The 26336-nt window shown below is 43.8% G+C and overlaps 2 protein-coding genes across 13 annotated transcripts in view; both read right to left on the bottom strand.

Moving 5' to 3' along the window:
* Positions 1 to 19713, bottom strand: part of ppp2r5cb (protein phosphatase 2, regulatory subunit B', gamma b) — a 30396-nt gene extending 10683 nt beyond the window's left edge. For 3 of the 12 annotated variants that reach the window (XR_015083776.1, XR_015083777.1, XR_015083778.1), the window contains exons 1-15: positions 19595 to 19713; positions 19088 to 19150; positions 17000 to 17165; positions 8857 to 9056; positions 8192 to 8302; positions 8019 to 8111; positions 7804 to 7934; positions 7661 to 7720; positions 7460 to 7568; positions 7316 to 7369; positions 6546 to 6928; positions 6367 to 6468; positions 5621 to 5693; positions 5394 to 5510; positions 4101 to 4778 (exon numbers count right to left, since the gene is read on the bottom strand). Coding sequence is in view for 5 of the 12 variants with exons in the window: in XM_086018302.1 (XP_085874428.1) it covers positions 4644 to 4778; positions 5394 to 5510; positions 5621 to 5693; positions 6367 to 6468; positions 6546 to 6928; positions 7316 to 7369; positions 7460 to 7568; positions 7661 to 7720; positions 7804 to 7934; positions 8019 to 8111; positions 8192 to 8302; positions 8857 to 9056; positions 17000 to 17165; positions 19088 to 19150; positions 19595 to 19621 (1824 nt within the window). In the remaining 7 variants the exon portion in view is untranslated. Of the gene's footprint in view, positions 1 to 3642; positions 4779 to 5393; positions 5511 to 5620; positions 5694 to 6366; positions 6469 to 6545; positions 6929 to 7315; positions 7370 to 7459; positions 7569 to 7660; positions 7721 to 7803; positions 7935 to 8018; positions 8112 to 8191; positions 8303 to 8856; positions 9057 to 11555; positions 11819 to 16999; positions 17166 to 19087; positions 19151 to 19594 lie in introns of those variants that run through there. The other 9 variants (XR_015083782.1, XR_015083780.1, XR_015083781.1 and 6 more) reach the window with 9 other exon arrangements.
* Positions 19714 to 20174: 461 nt separating this feature from the next.
* On the bottom strand, positions 20175 to 26261 carry LOC147128226 (heat shock protein HSP 90-alpha). Its single transcript, XM_086018014.1, has 11 exons — positions 26079 to 26261; positions 24643 to 24789; positions 23600 to 23966; positions 23380 to 23516; positions 22912 to 23241; positions 22451 to 22616; positions 22180 to 22370; positions 21959 to 22106; positions 21607 to 21875; positions 20646 to 20979; positions 20175 to 20558 (listed from the first exon to the last, which is right to left on the bottom strand). Exons 2-11 carry the CDS (start codon positions 24787 to 24789, stop codon positions 20452 to 20454), a joined length of 2196 nt encoding a protein of 731 aa, XP_085874140.1. The 5' UTR covers positions 26079 to 26261; the 3' UTR covers positions 20175 to 20451.
* Between the last annotated feature and the right edge of the window lie 75 nt (positions 26262 to 26336).

The following is a 26336-nucleotide window of genomic DNA, read 5'->3' as shown; positions in this document are numbered from 1 at the left end:
ATTGAGGAATTCTGCGCGTTGTGAAGGCATTTTCAACATTATGTTTCAAAGGAGAAGAAAATAGCAGCGCCGCAGGGGGTTCATGCAACACATGTCTGAAATAGTACAAATTATGCAACCCATGAGAAGTAAACCTGGCCAGCCAAGACAGTGTCAGCACTGTCTTGTACAGACAGAGCTGCCTGTCATGTGGCACAGTTGAAGACTATTTACAAAAGAGCAGAACAAATTGTCAATCCCGGCACAGCCTTCTTTGAAAGGGGAAACCAACCCATACATATTTTTTTTCAAGACTATGTTCTATGCAGGCCCACTAGTTGAAACCAGGGGCGGAGCCATGACAGTTTGACATTTTATTTGAATATGTGTCGGGACCGGAGGATTGTGCTTAGTGAGAGAAATATTCCGGCCCACCCTGATTTTTCCAGGCCCACCCATTAGCCACATTCCGGCTCCGCCCCTGGTTGAAACAAGGCGATACGATTAATATGAAATATGAGTTTTTAGCCATCTCAGGGGAAGGCCATTTTGTCACTTCTGTCGACTGAAAGTGACATCAAACACCCTCAGTGTTCAGATTACGGCCAATCATGGTTCACCCGTTTTCTGAAGCTGAGTTATGATTGGTCGTTATCTGAGCCCCGAGGGTGTGTGATGACATTTTCAGTCGACAGAAGTGACAAAAGGCCTCTGGACGCATCCCAATTTTTGTGACCGCATGGACACAACGCATATAAAGCCCGCTGACCACGATGCGCCGGAGCAACGAACTCAAGTAATGAAAGTGCTGCTGATGCTTATCCTCATTGAGGCCACTAAATTCCTTCACCAGTATGCGGAATTCTCATCCCTTTTCCTGTGATCTTGGTCTCGGTAGCAATAATAACTTCGAAGTTGAGAAAGGTGCCCGATTTCCTCGAGGACTCGCCATGGTCAAACTTTTTTTGGGGACATATTCCGCCAAAAACTTTTCTTGGCCATTATTGGGTCATGTCATGCTCCCTGGAAAGGAAGATGGCCTCGTTGAAGCATCCTGACCAGACAGACCAGGCCTGATTCCCAAGCTGGGTGCTTTGATGCAATCGGGTATCAGACATGAAAGAAATTAAAGTCTGGCTCCCACCCAAACACACTCGGTGTACAGGGAGCATCTTTTGCAAGATGCAATTCAAGTCAAGTCCCATTCCGTGCAAGTTGCTGCAAAAAGAGATGATGATCTCTTTTAGGTCAGAAAGGACAATCGCAATCCTTCAGTCTGGTTTCCATGAAACAAGTTAGTCTGATGCCAAAATACCTAAACCTGAGATTTCTTTTAGTGAAACTTTTTGTGAAACTCAATCTTTGGGCACAACATTCACATTTGTGGCTACAAAGACAGTCTTCAAGTGGAAGGCCCATTATCACACTCGTATTTGAATTCAGCGCCGTTGTGAGGTACGACTGACTCACTATTCAAGCATGTGCCCACTTTGTGGTTGCTACATGCCCACTAATTCAGGCAAAATGGCTAAGAGGGGACAACAGACTTGCATAGGGCAAGGGGAAAAAGAGGAGGTGACATCCAAGTCAGAGTGAGAGATAACAATAGAGAGAGGAACTAGTTACACTGCCACCTACTGATCTGGCATGCATGTTTACAGCAGCAGACATGCAGATACTCGGGGGCACAACGTCCACATTTTGGTGGCCATCGAAAACAATCTTCAAGTGGGGGGCCATTATCGTCAGGTAGACTGATTAGGTCACACACTTGTTATGATTCAAGGTGAAGTAACACACCGATGAAAGCTTTTTCCTAAAAACCCGAATGCACGGGAGATAGACATTCAAAACTTTTTTTTTTTTTTTAGCCTTGTTTCCATAGCAATAGGTTCTGACATCTTCGGTCGTGACGAGCTATTTTTTGGTTGCTAGGATGAAGGATAAGGGGAGGGGCTTTAGCACAGGCATAGTTCACAAGTCAAAAGAGGGCTGTGAGAGCAGCTTGATAAAAACAAAACAACACATTTAAAGTATGGCGCTTTGACTGCGGGCAACAACCATGAACCTGAGTGACCTCATGTTGAAAGATGAGAGCGCGAGACGGGCATATTTGATTTGCAATGACGCATCATGCCCAGATGATTATTTCCTTGGCTAATTCTTGCAACAATATGTTGATAATCAAGCAATTCAGGTTTTCTAAACTGAGCTATTTAAGATCGTCAAAAGAGAGCATGCCTTTGAGACTTAAGTCCATTACTAAAAAAAAATGTTTTGCTCATTTAATTAAAAAAAAAAAAAAATGTTCAACTCAGACCAGACTACATACTGAATTGAATATGGCTCTGTGAGAAAAATTGATCGCTTATCCTCTCCGCGGTGGCCCCAAAGTGGAAATTTCCACATGTTCGCCTACGGATCCCAGCAGGGGTGCCAGCGAAGGCTGCAGGCAGGTGCCAACACTCCCTGTTGTCCGTGAAAAATAATGTGAAAGACCCAAACGACCTTGCAGGAGGCAATTTAGAGACCATGAATGGCTCAGGGCAGGCAGCACATAGCAAGTCCCTGAAAAGGTCAAAGGTCAAAGACAAAGTTCCAATAGAGACTAGATTATCAATGTTCAGCGAGGGAACTTGGGCCGCAATTCAACTGCAAATTTTCCTGCAACGTGATAAAAGCTGACACATCAGATCACATTTGAAATTTAAAACAAGCTTGAAAGCATGAGCAAACTGCTACGTAGTGGCTTATGAGCGTTAATGCAATAAATATGTCCCGACAGATGAATCTAACTTGCTACACAAAGACCTATGCAGCTAGCCAGCAAAATTCAGACAGAATAGCTACCTACTGAGGACATGGTGCAACGTGTTATCCTAAGTATTCTGACAAGGCATGCAAGTAGCGCAAGTAAAGCTGGACAGGCAGCAATTTGTAAGCATAGGTAGCTACCAACTGGATAACGGGTAATGTGGTCCATTTAAATGTATTTTTTTAACACTCAAAGTGACTTGGGAGCAAGAGTGGTTTGAGTTTTTATAGGTGCATGAGCATACTGTGCAGCAGGGGGCAGCAAAGTACAATATTTTCCTTTTTTTCTTTTTTTTTTTAATGGTTAAAGACATCCAACATTTCTATGTGGAGGCAACAACAACAAAAAAAACAATACTTACAGATTGTTCTTTTTCTTAGGATGAAAATATAAAACTCACATGTTCTCTTTATTTGCTGTATATAGATAGATGTACATCACTGGAGATTTGGATTAAAGCACACACACACACAAAAAGCTTATGTACGTAGGATCTCAACACGTGTTGGAGCCCAAAATAAACAGTTAAAAAAATCTATACAGCTTCTAAAGGTTTTGCCACGATCCGACTATTTCCTCTGTATTCTGTACACATGGTGGGTGGAGTTTGTACAAAATATGAACTCTAAACATTTATTTGTAACATAAAATAACAGTACATCATATGTACAAGCCATTTAGTATGAGACGTATACTTAAAAGACACTTGTAATAGTCATTCTGTTAGGACAAAAAAAGCTTATAAGGAACCGGGAGAGCCTCCAAAAAGGAGCTGTTATTAAAGCCTTTTCCAGAGGGGACAGCATCCAGCAACCAGACAATACTGATGACGGGTGACATATTTACAGTTTGCACATTCAGTTTAATGGTTAAGGGTGTTGGTGGGTGGACCGGGGCAGGATGGGTGGGAACAAAACTAAGAAGTTGCTTGTTAAAATGGACGATGGGTGAGACACGACAAAATCTCTTTACGAGATTTTTGCGTTTAGCGTTCAAGTGTAATCAGGAAGTGCTTCGTTCGTTCAAGTGGCTCCCCCACCTCTAACGAGACCCCCGCTTTTTGGGGCAGGCGGTTTGGGGGGGGGGGGGCATTTAAGCAAGGCGTGTGCTTTGGAGGACTTTCCATTTAAATTTGTACTTGATCAAACATCCCCATTCTTAAAAAGGCACTGCGAAAAAAGAAAGGCGCGTTTGAGCTCTTCTTAAAAAAAAAAAAAAAAAAAAAATGAAAAATGAAAAAAAATAAATAAATGAAAAAAAAACAAAACCCAAACATACCTCCTGTGTGAAGCAGTGTCATCCCTACCTGGGGTCTATGAGCGAAGGAGGGGGGTGAGGGGTCACATGTGGGATGAAGCGATGAAGACTATCAGGTGGAATCTGCCGTCCCATTGCGGTGGTGTCTCTCAGGAATTTGAAGCTTAACAACCTGTCTCTCCTACAAAAATAAGAGTTTTTATTTTTAAACAACTTCACACAGGAGATAAGTCAGCGTTAACCATCTCCTTCAATACTTTGAAAAGTGTATTGAAAACTTGCCTCCACTTGAAGATTTTCTTACATTACACTGGACACATCCTGTTTTTATTTTTTTTGTTTTGTTTTTGTTGTAAAAGCACCTGACATCTAGAAAAAGACGATAGAACGGAACACCTGAGAGGGATGACCACAAGGGGGCAGCACAGCCCCCAGAAATAATAGCCAAGAGATGAATGAAAGGAGGTGGTGGTGGTGGGTGACTACCCAGCGCCGCTTTGTCCGGTGCAGCTTCGGGTTGAATGGGAGCGGGGAGGATTGAACGGATGCATTGTGCTGGGCCGGGCTGAGAGGCGGCGGGATTTGTGTCCCGTTAGTGGCCATCGTGCGTGGTTAACATCTCTTCGGCTCTCCGATGCAGCTCCAGGGCCGTGACGGTGGAGATGTCCTTGGGTAGCTCCGATTTCCTCCGCATCAGCGGCCGCTCTCGCTTGTGGTCTTTCTGCAGCTGAACCAAGTGTAGACAGACCACGATTGAAGATGTGTGGATTTCTATCAAAAACGCTTAGGTGGGGCGCACACACATTCACAATCATGCTGAATTTGAATGGGCAAAGGCCTTTTCATAAATACTGCCCCATTTTGGTTTCAGTCTTGAGCCCTGAGACGAATCTTAGCGATTATCATGTGGTGTGGTCGGTGTTATTGGAATAAACACCTTTTGACGATCGGCATGAATTCAAGACTTTTTCTTCCATTTCAATGAAAGCCTGAAAGGCCCTGTTGTCAGGTGTCCTTGAAACATTATTGTGAGCAATTAGCCTTCATTGTGGATTTGTTAAGTGTGATATTTTTTTGCTCAAAAAAGTCGTGGCCGACAATCGTGAATGTTAAACATGATTATCAGCGGGAATATCGTTGTGTTGTTGTGGTCATCTCGAGTACGCCACAAAATCAGTTGGCGCACACGGCGATGTTCTTCACACGTGTGAAGTTCTCTTGCATTTTGGAAAATAGTTTTTGCTGTTAAAATCGGTATGTATGTAACCCCCTTTAAATGATTGTGTTGGTGCCTTTCGTACGACGCAAAGACTATTGTCGAGTCGAAATGTGTCGCCTTTACCTGTGTGGCCTCCTCAGCTACTGTTTTCTTCAAAAGGCTGACGTCATCTAGCAGCGGCCCGTCTGTCTCCATATCCGTTGGCCCGCCGGAGCTCACCGGGTCAGTGTACGTCAGAAACTGTGGGAGATGCGGCAAGAAAGCTTTTTTTTATCAGAGTCAAACTTCAAGTGCTATTCAAAGGTCCTTACGCAGTGCAATTACTGCACCAGCGTGATATTGTTGACTACCTGCGGGTTGGACTTGGCGAGATTTTCAATCTTGAGCCAGGCTTCTTCTCGCTCCTTCCATTTGGCTTTCTCTCTGCGGGTCAACAGCAAAACACAAACACTGATAGTAGAACAACAGATGGTAACTTTTTTCGATAGAACGGATATTTTTTGTCATTTTGTCAATTCTGAGCATATCCCAGTGTTGGACTGAAGTTATACAAAACAAGCTAGGTCATGTTCATGGGTGCCTTGCTCAAGAGCACCTTAAATGCGATTTTATGAGGGCCATGCACGTTTACCCTCTTTTTTATTTTCATTTTAACCAATTTTAAGGAAAAGCAATTACAGGATTACCATTTTATTTCTTCTTTTTTAAGTATACTTTATTTTGATATTCATAGATTTTATTTATGGAATTTTGTTATATTCAAAAGCGATATATTTGAAGTTTACTTTTTTAAAGAATTAAACGGCAGCAAGTGACATTGACCCATTGACAACAAACAACAGAAGGGTTTGTAATGAACCATAAATAATGTTCACAATTTTTTTTGTTTTGTTTTGAACACTTGAGTATCATTAAACCTAGCGTGGGTCAAACTGACCCGGGCACCATTGGTGTTGTTGCTGAGAAACAAACAGAACAGGAGTGTTCGGCGTGCTTTGGTGTCACTGCTGCTGTTTGGTACATTTTTAAGTGGAAAAAAATGTCTAAAGTGAATGATCAAATCCATATTGTAAATACAAAAAAGCTGATGTCTTACTTGCTTTTCTCTGCCCTGAACTGCTGCGTACAATCGTCAAACAGCTTTTGGTTCATCTCCATGAAAAGCTTGAGCGCATTGTAAATCAAGCCATGGATGGTCCTGGAAATGACATCAGTGCACGTTGTAACATTGAATGGACTATTCTTTCAAAACTGGGCGAGGACCGTGAAACGGACTTGTTCCAGTGGGTCTTGGAGTTGCGGTAGAGCGCAGGAAACATGATGGGCAGGATCTTGGCGGCGTTGTCGCTGATCAGGCTCATGATGTACTCGTTGTTCCAGTAGTACAGCGCTCGTTCGGCCACCTGACAAACAAGGCGTCGCATGCGGTCAAAACACACCATGTTTGACGCGCGTATGTGGCGTGTGCGCGCGAGAGACCCCCTGACCTGGAAGTGCGGGCTGGACACGCATTTGGCCAACTGCCTGAAGAGCGGCTCCATGACCTTGACGAACTCTGATGGCTCGATGACGTCAAGGATCTCCTCCAGCTCGTTGAGGAACATCACCTCTTTGGGGCTGTGGGTCTTCGGCCAGTACTTCAATAGAGCCATTACAGTCTGCACGGGACAGTTAGTCCTTGTGTTAGCATTTGAACATGACTTTTGGCATCAAGCTGTAATTGGCATTGGCCCAGCAATATCGGCTGAAATGAGCCTATTTTGGGGTAAACGAGCCATTATTCTCACGCTCCCAAAACCAGCTACTTTCATCAGTAATCAAAACAGAGGATGTAAAAAGTATGAGGGAAGATGGAAAATATTTTTTTTAAATGCATAATATGGCTAATTTAAGCATGGAATGATTTTTTTGTCACAACGATTGCTGAGTTATATTTTCTTTTCGCCCTGGAAAAGCCCTGCATTCTTGATATTCTGCTACGGAAAATGCATTGCCATAATACATTGGGGGAAATCCAGTAAACATTTACATGAGTCACAACTCACCGGTTCTGTAAGCGTGCTATCTTTCTCTAGGAACTGTACCACACAGTAGGCCAGCTAAACACAGGCACACAAAGATCACAACTTTAGTCCACAAACTCTTGATTCTGTCGACGTCATCATGAGATGAACACTTAGCGGTGGTACCTGCGGGTGGTAAACGCTCAACGATTTCACTTTGTGTAACGGCAGCAGAACTTTCAGTAGAAATATCTTGTGTTCTTCTTTCAAGGGTAACGCAAATCCATTGATTATACTGGAAGGTATTGGGGAGACAAATTTTATTAATTTTGCGACCCACCACCAAACAGGACTGCTTTCTTAAGTATGAACATATTCCCTTCTTACCTGCCTAATATTTCCAGTAGTTCAGCAATTCCATTGTGATGCTCAGTCTCATAAATAAATCTGTATAAAAAAAAAACAACAACAAAAACAGCATTTTAAATGACTGGCATTAAACACCGCGGCTCACATAACTTCACACTCACCTATAAAATATGTTATTAATGTGTTTCCTAATGTACGCTCGCAGGCCCAGGAACTTGCCATAGATTCGATGCAGGGTGGTCTTTAAAAAATCTCTTTCCCTAGGGTCTTCGCTGTCAAACAGTTCGAGGAGCTGAGTGCAGAGCGACATGATTTAATAAAGCATGCGGGAAAGAGAGGCGAGAGGCCCGAAAAAGGCAAGGACAGCACACCTTACCTGCATTACAAACTTCTGGTCAATATACTTTTTGGCTACGTTAGGTTGGAAGTCGGTCGACTCTAAGAAGCGTAGAAAGAATTCGTAGACGAGCTGTTGAAGGAAGATCATGGATTAAAACACTGCATGCCCAACAGCAAACTGGATTCATTCTTAATCGAGGTAAAATGCACCTGAAGATGCGGCCACGCAGCCTCGAGCGTGGGCTCGTCTTCCTCGGGGTCGAACTCGGCACCCGTCGGGTTGGAGGACGGCGGCAACGTCCTGAACATATTCACGGCAAACTGAGGACAAAGGGGGAGGAAAGTTCCAAGAAACTGCAACTCTTCACATCACATACAGACAGAAAGGCTGACTAAACACAGTTTGGTTTTTTTTTCACTTTCAGAAAATGTAACATCAACAGTTTTCATTCATTTTTCATGAGTTTTGCTCGCAAGAGTCGGAGCTGCACTCTAAGTGGTTACGGAAATATGACGTGTAACTTAGATCAGAAGGCAGTTACACCCTTGTGTCCGTTTCCTAATATGTTCTGTGTGGGAACTTTGGATGAATAGGTTCTCTATTTTCATAATGATTGTCTCGCTCTGCCGCATGGATCAAATGAAGCCACACAAAAAGGAGGAGCGGGGAGGGCAAATTTGCACCTCGGTCAGCAGCTGTGCGTCATGCGGCATTGAGGCAGCGCTTTGATTTACTTCAAAGGCGGTTATCCCGGTAATGCCAAACACGAGCACATCCGGGCACAGTTCTAATGAAGCAGCACTGGACCAACAAGGCCCAGGGAGCATGTTCCCATTTGCATGAGTTGAAGCATACCAAGTCAGAGATTACTGACCATGTGGACCACTTCAGGGTAGATGGGCTCGGTGATGACGTTCCGGTTATGCGTGATGTACTCCACCATTTCGCTCAGCGCCGCCCGCTTCACCTCTTTCCATTTTAGGTCACTCAGCGGGTCCGAGACAAAGTCGAAGAGGACGCAGCACTGCCGCAGCTTCTGGATGAAAAGCTTCTCCTGCTCGGTGGGAGGAACATCTGCACGAGGGTGGAGGGAAGGAGGAGAATTTTTAATTCAGGTGTACATCATGTTTCGGTGTAAATAACATACAATATATCGAGGAACATGGTTGGACACATTTTAGGGCGGAGCCCTGCATACACCTTAACCCTTTCATGCATAGTGGTCAGTACAGTGGACAGCTATTTAAAAGTTGCTTTCGACTATATTAATTAATCAAAATTTAAAAAAATATTTTTTAACCCTTTTATGCATTAATTATGATTTAATGTTATTATTTAAAATAGAAATATATTTTTTGTTTAATTAATATAGGCGAAAGCAACTTTTAAATAGCTGTCCACTGTAGTGACCACTTTGCATGAAAGGGTTAAATATCGAGGTGCTAGCGGTTGCACAACTTTTTTTTTGCCGATACTAATGTGATGAGAGTTGAGTCAATGTCGACTAAAGATTGATGGCATCACCGATATTTTTTTTTTTTCAGTGCTTTGTACTCTTTTATATTCATTCATTTGTATGTGGCCAGCTCCTACATTGAAATGAATTTTATGAAACAGTATTTTAGGAAATTTTATGATGGCATTTCCAGCCAGAAAAAAAAATCCTCTTGCTCAGTATTTACATGAATAGGATTTTTATACTTCATTACAAACGTCATTTAAACACTTTACATAAACGTCATTCAACATGTTCCTGTCTTCAAAAAAGAAAAGCAGTTGTATATGTAGCAAAATGTCTTCTCTTACTGTACCCAGTGTGAACCAAACACTAAACTTAAAAATACACACCGACTGAACTCTGATTTTTTTTGCTGTATCATTAATCACCCTAATTGCCAAACGTTCTTAACTATGCAAAAATTAAGAAAGAAAATAAACAGCTTTGGTTTAAACAAGACACCAATGATTTCATTACCATTCAAAAGATGTGTCGCCTGCCAATTAATCAGTAACCCCGCTGTCGCTGAAAGGCGCGGCAGGCTCATCAAAACTTGAATCAATAATTGAGCGTTTATTAATCATGCAGCGGCTGAGACACACCTGTGTGCCCGCGACGCCTTTTCATTCGCAAACGGTAACGCGCTCCAGAGGCTTGCATGCTCATGATGATGTGGCGGAGACTTCAAATATATCGACGACAGTCAAGTTCGGCTTCCACATTAACAACCGGCGTGCGGACGTCACCATGGTAACTATGGACCAAGAGGCAGGACTTTGGACCAAATGCAATTAATCAAACCAGAATCAATTCGGCTAATAAGACGTGTGCAGCCGCTGCTCACGCTAAATGCTACAGTACTGGTTAGCATAGATTGACTGACTTGGTCAAATTTAGTATTCTAAGATGCTATCTGTTATTGTTATTCTTGTGTGTCTATAACATTTGAATGTACTCGAATGTACGAGAATCTACTAGATGGGCAGCTGTGGCCAGGCGGTTAGGATCTGTCTGGCACCGTGGTAACCCCAGTTCAAGACCATCCAACCCCAGACAAACAGCTGTGGTATCTTGAGCAAGACACAGATAAACCAAACTGCTCCCCAGGCGCTTCAGTAGCCCCTGCTCTACTGCGTCCATTACCGTGATGGGTCAAATTTCATTTATGTTGTGCATGACAAATAAAGATGATTCTGATTCGACAATTTGCACACAAGCCACTTCCTGTCATGTAAGGTTTCAGGAGATCATAATTCACCAAATTCAGCAGGCAGATGTTAAATACGCTGCATGTCAGCTTGTACAGAATGGTTTATTTTCCTAAATGGTGCCAAACTTTAACGATCATTTCAATGATTCGGCATGAAAAAGAAGCTTGTTGCTCCTCAGCTGTGATTTAAGATATTGTCTTGAATGATGTCGAGTTTATTCAGGGTTCTTGCAAAAAAAAAAAAAAAAAAAAAAAAAAAAAGCATGCTTGGGCAACTTTGTTACCAAACATGAGTGGTTAATATTCTTTTTTTTTCTTAGGAGAGCTCCACATCTCATCAAGGCAGGTGTCGAGAGGTTGGCCGGCTCCTGTTGCACAACAGCACTTGGGTTTCTGTGAGCATGAAATATTAGGAGACGCGCCGGCTGCACCTGCGGGCTTCGCAAACGGACGGACATAACGACTAACCTTTTGTCATCTGAACGTGCACAGGAAACCTCTAACTAGGTCATCAGTAAAGTGTGAAGATTTTCAGAAGAAAATAACTCCCAAAAAAAAAAAAAATAAAAAAACGTACAGAATTTAGGTAGACGAGTTGACACTAGTAGGCTTTAAAAAAACAGCACAAGCCAGAGATGACAAGTTTTGACCTCACTTCCTCTGACATCCTGAGTCCTGGTGTGGGGGATGGGAGACTCCAACCAGCACTCAGTACACTTTGCTTGCTCACTTGGGTAACGCTATACTATCAGCAGCAGCAACCCATTTGCAGCAACTTCCAGAAAAGTCACCTGACAAGTACACAACTTGCAACACAGGCACGGCACACACTCAAACGCTACTTAGGTGCATTTCCTTCTCTCACCTCTAAAATGAAAGAGGGCCACAAGCTGGTGAGGCCCGTTGGAGCCAAGCACGTCCAGAACCATCCCGCTGGCCGCTCTAGCGCATGCCGACATGAGTGAGGAGCGACGGGAGAGCAGAGGGAGGGAGGCCCGGTGCTACCAAGGTGAGGAGCAGGCCTCCATTTTAGTACAAACGCTCTAGGCAGAAAATGAAGCTCCCCTGCAGCTGGATGGAAGCCGCCAGCCCTGTGATGTCATCAACACCCTCCACCCCTGCATGCGGACGCCCCGATTGGACGGCAGCGTTCACGTGGGCCGGCTGTGGGGATACATAAACATGAGGGGAGGGCTTGGCTTGGGGAGCGAGGAGGGAAGTGGTGGAGCTGAAGCAGTGATTGGAGGATCAGTGGCTACAATTTTCTTTTTTTCCCCAATGCAAACTAGAAAACCGCCGTCACTTGCTGGAATGTAAACATAGACCTGAGTAGTCAAGTCATAGTGACTTGACATCCAAAAATCACACAAATTAAGACCAGGATGACACTCAGGTGAGAGCACCAAGGTTGTATAATCCCTCTTTGGACCAGCAAAAAAATCATAAACAACATTATAATACAGAGTAGGGGTGGGAATCAAGGTACCTTGTAATACGTTGTGACAATAACATCATAATGCAGCGACGACGCAATAATCGGAATCCTGCGACATACCGGATATATCATATACGAATGCTCAGGCTTCCTCTCGAACACTATTGTACTGTATTTCCTCACGCTCAAATTCAAACGGCGCCAAGAAGCGCCAAGTCTGCCGTCTGTGTTCAGGTGACACCACTTGTCATACAAACGCTATTTCTGGTCTTCTGCCGTGCATGCACATGACAGATGGCTGTCTCGAAGCCCCAGCAGGAGCCCAGGTGGACGTGACAGAAACAGGAAGGCAGGAAGCATCGACATCAGCCACACAGGATGCGAGCGTACGCAAGCCAGGCAGCGGGGACGGCGACTTAACCCAGAAGCCCCAACGCCAACTTGACAAATACTGATAAAGTAGAACAGGAATTATCTTGATCAAATTGTTAATTGTATATTACATTTTTTTTAAAACAATTCAATAAAGCGGGCCATGTAAAATGCTATTGCTAGTATAAGTCACACCCCGTATTTACTTGGTTTGAACCACTTTTGCACTTATCGCCCTATCATGGGCTCTCTTTTTTTGCTTGAGCCATTGCAGAAGTATCAGATCAGGATTCACTATCAGCGGATACAAAAAAAAAAAAAAATCAAGTGAATAAATCGGATTTGGGAAAAATGTGATCGCGACATCCCTAATTGGTTGTTTAATTTCACACTTGATGGGTGGGCCAAAACTCCTAAGACCCTACGGCAGTATTTGTTCACCAATCTTAAAAAGTCAATTTTATCCTCATTGGGGTCATAGGTGAGCTGGAGCCTATTACAGCAGAGCATACAAACAAAAAACATTAACACGCCGTTCGTTCATTTCCATATTTCGAGTCCTAAATGACAGGCATGTTTTTGGAATGGGAAAACCACAGGGAGAACAAACACCACATAGGAGGGCCTGAGGCGAGATTCGAATCCAGAACCCCTCGACTGAGATAAACATACAAATCACATTTAATCAGTTCCCTTTAAAATAATAAGCAACAAGCTGCATTAACAAAACAACAGTACCACAGAAAGTTGTTTCATCAGGCTGGAAGGTCTATGTAGACTCGCATAAAGGGCTCTTTCTTATGTTGCGTGGTCATGGGACCACTTCGGGCCCCGATAACGTGAGGCTGCAGCACAGCTTCTCGAAATTCACTGTCGGCGAGACGACTCAGCTGAGTGCTTTATATATTAAAAAAAAAAAAAAAAAGTCTGCTGATCTTACCCGCCTCCCTCTACATCAGAGTGTCACGGCCTTTTGTTATGAGCGCTTAAGGCGACAGAGTCTATTTGCAGAGAGACACCCACTGACACGCTGAGAGCAACAGCTCTCAAAACAGAAGCCCAGTGTCATTTTGACCCCCTTCAGCGTCTTCCCAGGAGAAAAAAAAAAACTTGCCATGCATCTCTGTGGCGAATCCCATTTACTCCATATACCAATGGGCAACGATTTGCTCAAACATGACTTGTGTTTAGTAACCATTGGTTCCAGCGCAGAGATCCAACACCTAAAAAGTCCCTTTTCTGCAAAAAAAAACACGCCTCAAGTCAAATTAAACCTTAAACCGTTCTCATCACAATGTGTTTTGCTTTTTTTCTGAGGCTGCCACAGAATAGTACTAGTGGTAGCAACGACCAAACCTGATGACCACAAAATCAGAACAGGCACTCGATATGAGGCTGCTCAGTACAATATGAACACGGCAACTCATTGATGACTAGATTACGTGCATAAATTGATTTTAACCACACTGCGCAACACCAACAACTGTGAAATGGCAGCTATGCTCGAACAAAGTTTGTTCTCCCGTTGCGTGTCGGCGACTCGGCGGTTCTTTATGTTGGTTTTATTATATAGCGGCTAACAACTCTCAGTTAAGAATGACTTAAAAAATAAACAACCTTTCATTACTCTCTTGGTGCAGGTGTACCAGAACAAGTGTCAAAGTGTTTTTGTTTTCCGTTTGGAAACAACAACAACTGGCCATCAGATGGCACCTGCTAGGAGAGCGCCTGTTTTTGAAAAAGGAACACACACACACACACACGGAGGCGACAACTGTTGTCGATCTGGACTCTTCAGCTAGTCCGCCCACACGCTCTCCGCTTTACAAAATGAATACGCCTGCTTTTTAAAATTCTAAAATATGGCGGGCAGTGGTTGTGCTCATGTTGTGGGTGAGAATTGGGTTTTCATGGGAGGTGAGCATGCGGTTTAAGCACCGGCCGCCGACGGTTCAAGGGAGTCCAAGCGCACCGCGGGACAGGCTGTCTGACATGTGTTTCCATCGGGAGGCGGCGTACATGCACGGAATGAAAACAGGTCAAGCGAGGAGCCTGTTTGGGCAGGACGGCGCAATAACATCTAGCGGGCCGCCGTGGGATAATGTTGCACGGAACGCTCAGCGGGGTGTGGGAAGTGAGGGGCCTTTATCGGAAACCAAGTCAACTTGACACAGCAGCTTGGTAATAGCTAACCGGCGTCATGTAATTGTATTTAGACTGTATATACTGCGCACGCTCCTCATTTGGGTGTGCGTTAAAATCTGAGAAAAGTCTGCTGTTGGTTGAAGTCGCTGGTTTCATTGCCAAATAGTGCTCCGGAGAGGGAAATAAACTGGTCACATTAGGTACACCGACTTCAGCGCTGGGGTAAAGTCTGCTTTAAAAGTTAATGATGCTGGTTTGATTGGAATTCATGAAACAGTGCATATTGAAATGCTTACAGGAGACATTTGAAGCGGCCTTGAGCTTGCTGCGGAAAATCATCCTGTTTAACCGAATGAGTCCGGATATTGTTAATGTACAATGGAACTTTCAAAGCCAGCAAGATATAGTGATAAGCAGAACAGTAAAACACTCCTCCGCTAGATGGCAGAAGGCACAATTACCCTGTTGCCATACAACTGAGCAACAGCTTTGTGTTCAATTAAACAAACGGAGATTTCACACTGAGTAAATCAATTTATGAGCAACAAGATTGTCATGATTACATAGTCTTTGTGACATCTGTTTAGCGGTGGGCGGTGAGATTTTATTCCTAGGTAAAATAAGTGCCTTAACTGTGCATAAAACATCACAAAAGCCAACAGTAAGTAACAATAACAGTGTTGCTTCTTGACACGTTGCCAAGCAACAGCTGCAGTTACAAACTCATTAGAATGTATGGTCCCGGTGGGGAAGGTCAGAGGAAAAACTGCCTCCGAGTAGTTTTACTTCTCGACTTTTGCATTATGTCAGATTAAAGAGCGTGAGAACGATCGCTCCCTCTCCCACATTCGATCAGCAATCGTTTATTGCGTTACATTCCATAAAGTCATTGACTTGTTTGCAGTGCTGTCGCCACAATCAGCAGCATATCTTTTTTAAAGGTTTCTATGCACATTATCTGACTAGCCTTCAGTGTTGTGAATTTCCACCACTCTCCTACACGGCGTGTCCCAATTAAACGCTAGATGCGGCGTCCACCTGAATAAATAAATGCTGAATCTCAAATAGACGGTGCAGTTTAAAGCGTGCCGTGGTATTTTGTGATATAAAAATGCATTTGTACATTTGTAAGGCGCTGCTAAGAGGAAGGCTTTTCTGCCTCAGGTAACCGTTTATTTGGTGTGCACCGCTGACAAAGGTAGCCGCAGTAAAAATTTCTCATGTCATGCATGATGGTAAATTGGTAACATGCCGCCAAGGCGGTGAGAAGGCCAACTTCAAAATAAAATCGTACCCAGAAATAACAGGGACATCAATGCCTTGCTGCGCTTTTATTTTGAAGTTGCTCCTGGCAGCGCGTGGTGGCGTGGCGGCTGGTCAATCATTATTAAGTAAAATGTTATTTTTTCTTGTTAAAATTGTTCTTCACCCAAGCAAAACTAGGAGGGATGCCCAATGCCACGTCTTTCAGACCGATACTAGTAAGTGTGTTCACTATTTGAGTACCAATAAAGGCATTCTTATCTTATCTTATCTCACCGATACCTTGAGTACTTTTGATGCATAAAACGTCATTTAACTCAATGACAGACAATTTTTTTTGCCTTTTAAGTTTCAGTGGCTGATTGGCAGCCTCCATGAGTACCCGATATCTTAAAATAAGATTGATATCGGCCTGATACTGATACCGTGTATTGGTACCTGCTCACCCCTAAAAAAAAAAATCTTTAAAAAAAAAAGCTTGTCCGAATACTCAATTATTTGATGGACTTTTCAGTAGGATATACCCGAATGCCAAAATATTCAATAGCTGCAGCAACATTGAGGTTCATCCTCCACTAAGGACCCGCCAAAGGTTTTTCACCCGGGATGAGGAACTAAGGGACAGCGGCACGTCTGAAAGCGTCGCTTATCTGCTCACCGGCTAACATTGCGCAACACGAGGGCCTGCGGAATTAAAGCTTTATCTGGATTACCACTAAATATAGACGCTTGGAATAAATCCAGCGCAAAGTCAATGCTGTGTATGTTCCTTCCCCTCCCCCAAGCCCGTGTGTTTGTTTCCATGTGTCATCAGCTCAATATGAAAATGAGGGCGATGCCGATGTTTGAGTGAAAGTCCTGCTGTACATCTCTGTGACGAGATTCCAGGGATTTTAACATCTTATTTTACACTCTGCAATTTAGACGTAGAAGGAGGGGGCGGTTGAAAACGGACAGTAGTGAAGATTAAAGCACAATCTAAGGTCGAGCTGTTTGATTGCATCATTCAAGGAAAATCCCGCGTTATGTAAAGCTTCCGGGTGATTTGTGGGTTTAGATTTGGGCTTCCGAGTTGGGTCCAAACATTCAAATACCTTTGAAGGCGGGCAGCTTCTGCAGCTCCCGGTTGTTGCTCAAGCTAAAGCGAGAAGAACTCTGCCGCTTGTCCTTCTTGACGGGCGTCTGTGAACCCGGCTGCTTACCCTTGAGCAGCTGGGTGGTCGGCGGGACGCTGTTGCCGGTCTTCCTGTTGGAGCCCTGCTGAGAGGACAAGAAATATTACTTAACATAAACTCATACTCGAACAGACTGTACATATTAATTCAAGCAATAATCTTTAATTGCACTGTGAGAGATGTGGCAGATATAAACAAAAGCAGGTCAAAGTTAGGATGAGGGTGAGAAAATGTTTTGGGACATTACATAACTATTAAATCGTAGAGCATTTTAGTTTTGAACAAGCTCTGCCCCCCAGTCCTGGGCTGACATGTCTGGTTTCCTGTGCCTGGGTTTCAAACCTACAACCCAGCACATATACGACATGAATTCATACAGCGCAGTCAAGAGGCCAAGCTCTACTTCAGGTGGAATTCCAAAGATATAACACTGACGTGTCACCGCTGTACTTCATACACATGACAAAGCAATGCATCTCTATCACAAGTGTTGAGCGGATAGTGATGCCTGGAGACGAGTGACAACACTGAAAAACAAAAAAATAAATCAACCCATTGTTAACTTTCCCCAATGTCATGAATCAACATAAATGTAAACCATTTATGAAAATTTGTTTGTGAACCTGACAGAAATGTCAACTTATTAAATTGTCTTTCTATGCAAATATTATACACAGATTCCCATTATATTCTCTATATGTCACACACAGCATATTCCACCACATTTTAATGAACAAAACGCCTGGATATGTCACATGTCTTTCACTCCTAATTTACATAACAGGAGGTTTAAAAATACAGTGCGTGTTTCTTCGGCAAGGTGCTTCATCCAAGACGTGGCGCGTCGGGTAGATAAGAAACAATAAACATTCTTAACCGCAAATCTGCCCAGGCCAGCTGTGTGCCGGCAGACAGATGTGGCTCATCCTCTACAATGTGGCAGATTTCTCACAGCTGTGAACCCCCACCTTCATCAAACCGGCCCCCACTCAGTTGCACACGGTGCTGACTTCAGTAACATGCAGCTGTGAAAGTGTGTCATTCACACAGTCACGGGGGGATCCATCGCATTCGCTTAAGATCACGCTCGCATCGTTGCTCGCACTGTGCTACGTTCACAAGACGGCGGCGGAGCCACAAGCACAGTCCGTCCCGTTAAGCTGCTGTGTCATGAGACCAAGGAAAATGAAACTCCTTGTCGATTGTACATTTATTCTGGGGGGGGTTGAGGATAGCCAAGATAAGTTGCACGATTAGTCAGTTTTACAAGCAACATGGTAGACACAACACATTTAGACAGATAATATAATAATACTCACAGGCATATATTCTTTATCCTCTATGAAAAATGACTAAAACTGATGCATTTTACTGAGTCACTTAAAGTAGTATAAAGAAGAATTCCAAGTTTCTTCGTTTTGGCTGCAATGACTGTAATGACAAAACTGCCTCCCGGTGGCCAAGGTGAGAACACGAGAAGGAGGAGCACAATAAAATGGATTACAGCATTCAATTGTGATGCACAAACTGTTTAATTCTTAACCTTCTATTTAATTATATTGTTGCTGTATGTTTTACAATGTTTGAATGCTATTACAGGGTCCTACATCAATTGCATTCATTATTTCACATTTAAAATACAATACGATACAATTTTATTTATTGTATTTATTTCTTAAATTTGTACTAGCCCGATTGGGCCAGCGTCAGTGAACTTCGGGAGGCCCGACACAGTCACGTAGTGGCCCCACTGTTAATGTTGACCCCTCAATCATTCCTCAATAAAAAATATTTTTTTAAAGTTTTGGTGCTTATATGAAGGGTAACTCTTATGCTGTATGCAATAATTATGCTTCTTCTAACATTGGCTGCCCCTAAAGGTTGGGAGGGGATTTACTTGGCGTTCTGATGTCTCCCACACACACAAACCAAAAGTGAATCTCTGCTCAAATATCCTTATTATAATAACACTTATATGTCCCACAGTAGCTTAGAGAGCTAGCCTACCTCATGTTGTGAATTCTCCTGCCCTACTCCACTCTTGCCCACTTTGCCAGATTTAGATGAATCCTGAAAGAAAGAAACATCTCTCAATTTAGAGCAAAAACATAAGCAAGCAATCCACTCAAAAGCCCACCTAGCATGTTTGACAAGCAAGCTAACGGTACTTGAGCAGAACTGATAAATTTCATCCTGTGGGCGCCTGGAAAGGGAAAACGCGACTAAAATCACTTTCACGCATATCAGGGTCGCGTGAGTGGATTGAAACGATGCTATTTGACGCGTGGAAACGGGCGTTTGGGTTAAATAGGGCAGCGTAACACCTATGTAGGATTGCGGGTAGCTGAAAGCTACTTGGCTTAGCAATGATGAGGAGTGGTAGGGGGTGGTGCACTGATAGCTTCATATCCTCTGCTTAGGCGGTTTTACCCCCTCATTCGGGGCGCGTCCACGAGCTCCAGTTGTGAGAAATGGTCCAAAAGCTACGCCGGCGTGAGTTTCCCCTTAACTCACCTTGTCTTTTTTCGTTTTGTTCGGCATTGTACAAACGTCGCCGCCCTTGCTCCACTCTCGGGTCCTCCACTGGCGAAACCACAGCAACTCACTGCCTGCTGCTAGACGCACACTGTGAGGCGGTTCATCCCGTTCTCAACGTCCGATTGGTTCCCGGCAGTCATCTGACCCGCCATCGCAGTAAATGACGTCATTGTAATTGCGGAAGGAGAAAAGCGCCCCCAGCTGGCCACAATCGCGAGGTGCGATCCGATCGCAACCGGCGAGGTGAATCTCATACTGACGTCGTTTTTATGTAATGAAGAAAACGCAGTGTTTTACAATGTTTTCTATTGAGACGGTAACTGTTCCTATGTACATTGTTATTGTATTACCACAGATGTTATAGCTAGGTGAAATTGTAACAAGCTTTGCTTCAAAACTGAAGCCAATAGACCCAATTCGAATAAAGACACATTTCATAAAGCCAATATGTAAATGCAAGTTAATGCTTCTGATGGGAGTTTGCAAGCAGGTAAGACCATGTTGGGGCTGACAACCCACCACTGGCATTTCCAAAGTTTCATTCAGAAAGCCAAGCTTTTCATTGTGTTCAACTTTATTCAAGGTTCCCACCACTTTTTACAGTTATCATCTTTCTTGCACTGCATTTACAGTTCAAGTCAAACACATGGAATGCTTCAACATCAATAAAATAATAAAAAACAAATACAAAAAGTGACACGTTTTAAACAATCACAATTGCAACTGCATGGGGGGGATTCCAAAGAGAGAAAAGTTAAGGGGGTGTTTCCAGTATTAACAGAGAGAACTTTACTGACACGTAACCGCAAACTGAAAGGTTATGGGGAGCAGTTTTAGTCCACTTCCTCCATCCTGGATGTGTCGTCGTCACCTTCCAGTGGGGGCATCTCCTCAACGGGGGCGGCGGTGTCATCCGGAGTCGGATCATCTTCGTCGATGCCTAGAAAAAGGCCGCCAGGAATTGTGAATTTGTATAAAAAAAAATAAACGCTAGTGAATCAATAAAAGAACAGCTTGAATTACTCACCGAGACCGAGCTTGATCATCCTGTAGATGCGATTGGAGTGCGTCTGCGGGTCATCCAGCGTGAAGCCCGACGACAGCAGCGCCGTCTCGAACAGCAGGATGACCAAATCCTTCACGGACTTGTCGTTCTTGTCCGCCTCGGCCTTCTGCCGCAGCGTCCCCATGATGGGGTGCTCGGGGTTGATCTCCAGGTGCTTCTTGGCCGCCATGTAGCCCATGGTGGAGTTGTCCCTCAGGGCCTGGGCCTTCATGATCCTCTCCATGTTGGCCGTCCAGCCGTACGTGCTGGTCACGATGCAGCAGGGGGACGAAACCAGGCGGTTGGAGACGATGACCTGTGGCGGAGATCAAGTTGAAATCTATAAACTCTTTGGCGTGCCAGTGCAAGCATGCACAAACAACTAGTGACAGATATAGTGCATTTGAGTCACTTTATGGTGCCATTTTCAGTTTTAATGTGATAGGGTTCAACTTCCTGTTTTTTGGTGGCTTGATGGGGACTCTTAGTGGAGCCGGATTTATGCAGCTTTTATGAAACTGGACATTCTTTACTTGTGTCATACATAAGGTCAACTCAAATCTACGTTTTGTGCTGTTGCTGGTTATATTTTGATAGGCTTTTTCCTGTTTTTTTTTCAGCCAGCACTGACATGTTTTTTTCATTTTTTATTAATGAAGCAAGGCGTTTCATTGGCCATAGTGTGACTGGTCGTCCATTTATTTCACAGCAAGTCTTTTTTTTTTGGTTATGCTTGTTTATTTTGGTAGGTTTTTATTTCCTGTTTTTTGTTGGATAAATAAAACTCTTATTCCTAGCGGAGACTGACCAGCTTGAACTTGAAGTTTGACACCTGTGCTTGCTGGTTTGATCTTGGTAGGTTTGTACTCAACAAGGAACACAGTCCACACTTGCCATATTCTACAGTTTTGTTTTTTTTTTTTATGATATTTTATGCGCTCACCTTCTCCACCTTCTTCTCCAAGATGTCCTTCATGATCTTGCACAGGTTTTCAAACTGAGCCTTCTTCTCCTCCTGCTTCTTCTTCTCATCCTCATCCTCAGGCAGCTCAAGGCCTTCCTTGGTGACCGAAACCAGGTTCTTGCCCTCGAACTCCTTCAGCTGCTGGACGCAGTACTCGTCAATGGGCTCGATCATGTAGATGACCTCCAGGCCGGCCTTGCGCAGGCGCTCCACAAAGGCCGAGTTGGCCACCTGGTCTTTGGTCTCACCTGCCGCGCAGACATTTGCGTTACTACCGCCGCTCGATACTTTCCACTGCTTGTCAAGATGGAGAGACGAGCAGCACGCTCACCTGTGATGTAGTAGATGTGTTTCTGGTTGTCCTTCATGCGAGTCACGTAGTCCTTCAGAGAAACCATCTCCTCTCCGGAAGCTGAAGTGTAGTATCGCAGCAGCTCGGACAGTTTCTTCCTGTTCTGGGAATCTTCATGGATGCCGAGCTGGAATATAAATGCGCGTTGGCAACAGGGTCTGCGGAGTCCGAGCGGGATGTGGATTTCGCAATCAACCGACCTTGATGTTCTTTGAGAACTGCTCATAGCACTTCTTGTAGTTTTCTTTGTCTTCAGCGAGCTCCGTGAAGAGTTCCAGGCACTTCTTGACCAGGTTCTTGCGGATGACCTTGAGGATCTTGCTCTGCTGTAGCATCTCTCTGGAGATGTTCAGCGGCAGATCCTCAGAGTCCACCACACCCTTGATGAAGTCTGAGAAGGACAGAGGAGGACAGTGAGCGATTTGGTTGTTTTTTTTGGGGGGGGCTGCTCAGTGGCCAGTCTGTACTCACTGAGGTACTCCGGAATGAGCTCATCGCAATTGTCCATGATGAAGACCCTGCGCACGTACAGCTTGATATTGTTCTTTTTCTTCTTGTTCTCAAAGAGATCAAAGGGAGCACGGCGAGGCACAAACAAAAGGGCGCGGAACTCCAGTTGGCCCTCCACTGAGAAGTGCTGAAAAAAAAAGTAAGAGCATTGAGTAATTTTTTTGTTTCTCAATTCAGTGATGGAATTGCTTGTTCTGTTCAACTGTGAATTTTAGCATAGAAGGCTAGCATCGTAAGATGACTTAAAAGATGGTGAAAATACAATTGACAGTACAAATTTCAGGAGCTGTACTTTTTTTTTTTTTTTTTTTTTTTTTTTACTCGCACTTAAGTCAAGGAATTTAATCTGTCCATCTTTTTTTTTTTTCTTCAGTATCTCTGCTTCTCCTACAGAGCACAAGTACTTGACACCTCTGACCAACCTTGACAGCCAGATGCTCCTCCCAGTCATTCGTAAGGCTCTTGTAGAACTCGCCGTACTCCTCGTTGGTGATATCGTCGGCATTGCGCGTCCACAGAGGCTTGGTCTTGTTCAGTTCCTCCTGGTCGATGTACTTCTCCTTGATCTTCTTCTTCTTTTTCTTGTCCGAGGACTTGTCGTGCTCGTCGTCGTCCTCGCCGATGTCCTCCACCTCCGGCTGGTCGTCGTCCAGCTCTTCCTCATCCTTGTCTTTCTTCTCCTCTTTCTCCTTCTCCTCCCCTTCCTCCTCGGCCTCGTCGTCGCTCACCTCCTTATCTCGCTCCTTCTCAACCTGGAGAAAAAAAAAAAAAAAAAAAACTTGCTAGTGACTATGAGTAGAAAGTAGTGACTCCTTTATAATCTGCCATTGGGGAGTTTTAATTTAATTTAATTTTTAATTTCGAGGAACAGATTGTCCAATTTTACTTACATATAGTGTGATGGGATAGCCGATAAACTGCGAGTGCTTCTTCACAATCTCTTTGACCCTTCGCTCCTCCACATACTCCATCTGGTCATCCTTAAGGTGCAGAATCACCTTGGTACCGCGACCAATTGGTTCATTAGCTGACGGGCAAGAAGTGACAAGCCAGGTTACAGATAACCTTCTTCGGATAATGAACTGTGCTAAGCGAACAATCTATACTTACTCTTGTCCACCATGACTGTGAACGATCCCCCAGCAGCGGACTCCCACACGTACTGCTCGTCGTCATTGTGCTTGGTGACGACCGTCACCTTGTCGGCCACCAGGTAGGCCGAGTAGAAGCCCACGCCGAACTGACCGATCATGGAGATGTCGGCTCCGGCTTGCAGGGCCTCCATGAACGCCTTGGTGCCCGACTTGGCGATGGTGCCCAGGTTGTTGATGAGGTCCGCCTTGGTCATGCCGATACCCGTATCGACCAGGGTGAGGGTGTGCTCGTCTTTGTTGGGAATGATTTCGATTTTCAGCTCCTTGCCCGTATCCAACTGGGAGGGGTCGGTAAGGCTCTCGTAGCGGATTTTGTCTAAAGCCTTCGGGGAGAAATGAAAGAATCATTCATCACACTTTCAATTAAAGACTTGCATTTGAATGAACTCTTGATGCCCTGCATTTCCCAACATTTATTGAGCCAAGACAGTTGACATTAAAAACAATGAACAAAATACCACACAAAAGTGTCACAAAAAATACATGTACACTGAAATAAAATGCTACTCTTTTACAAAATCAATGCATATAGGACTGCTTCTCGGATGTGTGGAGTTTTCTCCAAACTGTCTCTTTGGTGCTCTTCAGTCGAGGGATTAATGCAAGACTTAAAAAAAAATTGAAACCGAGGCACAAGTGCTACAGTTTTACTTTTGCAATATGTTTAGTGTAGTATTAGGCAATAATATCTCAATTCATCACAAATTCACCAAGTGTGATATCTGGGCCTATTTAGTTGACCACAAATTCTAATTCAAAATGATTCTGTTGTATGAATGCAACAGGTGGCTTCTGCCACCTAGTGGACAAGATAGTACCTGTCTGCCTGTCACTATACGCTGCCTGCTGACATGTAACTTTATGGAATAAATGAACAACTCTGATCATTATATGAAAAGATAATTTCCCACAGCACCATTGATAATCTCTTACAGCACAATAGCTGGGAATCACAGGACTAGACACAGCTTTAATGACTACCGTTATTACACAACTTACGTCAGAGGAGTTGGAGATGAGCTCCCTGAGGAAGATCTCCTTGTTGGAATAGAAGGTGTTGATGATCAGGGACATCAGCTGAGCAATCTCAGCCTGGAACGCAAAGGTCTCCGTCTCCTCCATTGGGTGGTCCTGTGACTCAGGCATCTTCAGCACAAGAGGTGTCGTATGCTCATTAAAACAAGCATTCATTATCATCCATCCATTTTTAGGTCGCGCTTGTCCCGATTAGGGTTGCGGCTGAAAGGCAGGGTTAGCTCACCTGCGACCCGAATGAGTACTAGCAGCGCTGTAGCAAAATGTTTTATGACAACTCAATGAGCTGAAACTTGAGCAGCTTAGCAATGACTAGTAGCTTATAGCGAGCCCTCCTTAAGCAGGTGGTTCAACAGACTGCCCTAACCTGTCTTTAATCCATCTACACAAAAAATGACCGCAACAGACATATGCACCAGCCAAGCGGAACCACTTGTCACATCATCTGTAAAATTGGGGAAGATTATGTATTTGTTCAATAAAAGGAGGGAAAGCAAATCAAAGAAAAAACAGAACAGTTTTAATGCAAAGTCCATATAGCAAGGAAGGCACGCTGAGTTACCGCAGCGTGCCTTCTTTGGCTCACGTCATGCCGTTCGTAACTTCGAAATGACGTAAACCGAGGACTTCAGTCATATTTGGCACGCGGTTGATTTGCATTGAATCATGAGCGCTCGGCGACTCCACCTAGCGAATGCACCGAGGAACTACACCTTTCTAGAAGGTACTCTGCAGAGTTTCTATTGGAAAATCTCGCTAGAAAATTGAGTGATTCCTCACGAAATGGCACAATGTATCTTTGACCATCTCTTGTGTGCAAAAATGTTTAAACTTTGTGTGACATCTTGCTTTACACGTCATCTTAGTGTGTCAAGTGCATCGCCAAGGGCCATGTGATCGTCCTTCACAAGAAAGTAGCAATTAAAAACTAGGAATATTGTAACCACATATCATCAATATGACACATTGAAAAGGGTAAAAGAAATAATGCACGTCATCTTTGTCTGGCAAGTGCATCACCAACGGTCATGTGGTCATTCACAAGAAACTTGCAATTAAAAACTATAGGAATATTGTTACCACATAAATATGACACTTTAAAATGAGTAAAATAAATAATTGGAAATCCTATTACCTGCTGAAAATACTGCTAAGACTGTTGGGCTACTACTAGCGTCAATGGAATTCACATAACCGAAACATGGATTTGGATTATTCATAAAATTACGTTAATTAAAAGCATATCTTAATATTTTTATGAACCAAATCATTTTATTTTCAAAAAGGTAAGTACTTATCACACGACACACTACTACAATAGATTAATATGAGATAAATGCGTAAAAAGTGAGCGATAATAACGATTAGCTAGTAGAATTTAAAGGGTCTCACTCCCTTACCTTGGTCCTCAGTGTGTTCGGGGTGTAAACTCCGACGTTAAAGTGCTCAGATCACTGCGATACGACCGGACAGTTGTGCTCTTCACCTCTTTATAGCCTTTCCTCAAAGAGTGTTCGAGAACCGTCGACCTCAGCTCAGAGCTTCTGGAACTCTCTGGAATCTTCCCCGATGCGCCGGTAAAACATCTAACGCTGTTTGGCCCAAATTGGCTGTCAGTCAGCAAAAGGGGCGGGAGCTATCGAAGCGGAAACGTCATA

Source organism: Filicampus tigris, chromosome 20 (assembly GCF_054856515.1).
Source record: "Filicampus tigris isolate MCC_2025a chromosome 20, RoL_Ftig_1.0, whole genome shotgun sequence".
In the NCBI taxonomy this organism is placed as follows: Eukaryota; Metazoa; Chordata; class Actinopteri; order Syngnathiformes; family Syngnathidae; genus Filicampus; species Filicampus tigris.
The sequence above is the reverse complement of the archived record's forward strand: the minus strand, read 5'-3'. Positions and strand labels throughout refer to the sequence as shown.

Excerpts from the sequence above, each read along its gene's own strand:
- LOC147128226 (XM_086018014.1), bottom strand. The coding sequence starts at position 24,789 with ATGCCTGAGTCACAGGACCACCCAATGGAGGAGACGGAGACCTTTGCG. Across the intron at positions 22,617-22,911 it reads AGGAGCATCTGGCTGTCAAG|CACTTCTCAGTGGAGGGCCA; the intron begins GTTGGTCAGAGG and ends TTTTTTTTTCAG. Across the intron at positions 20,980-21,606 it reads TGGAGAAGAAGGTGGAGAAG|GTCATCGTCTCCAACCGCCT; the intron begins GTGAGCGCATAA and ends TCTCCGCCACAG.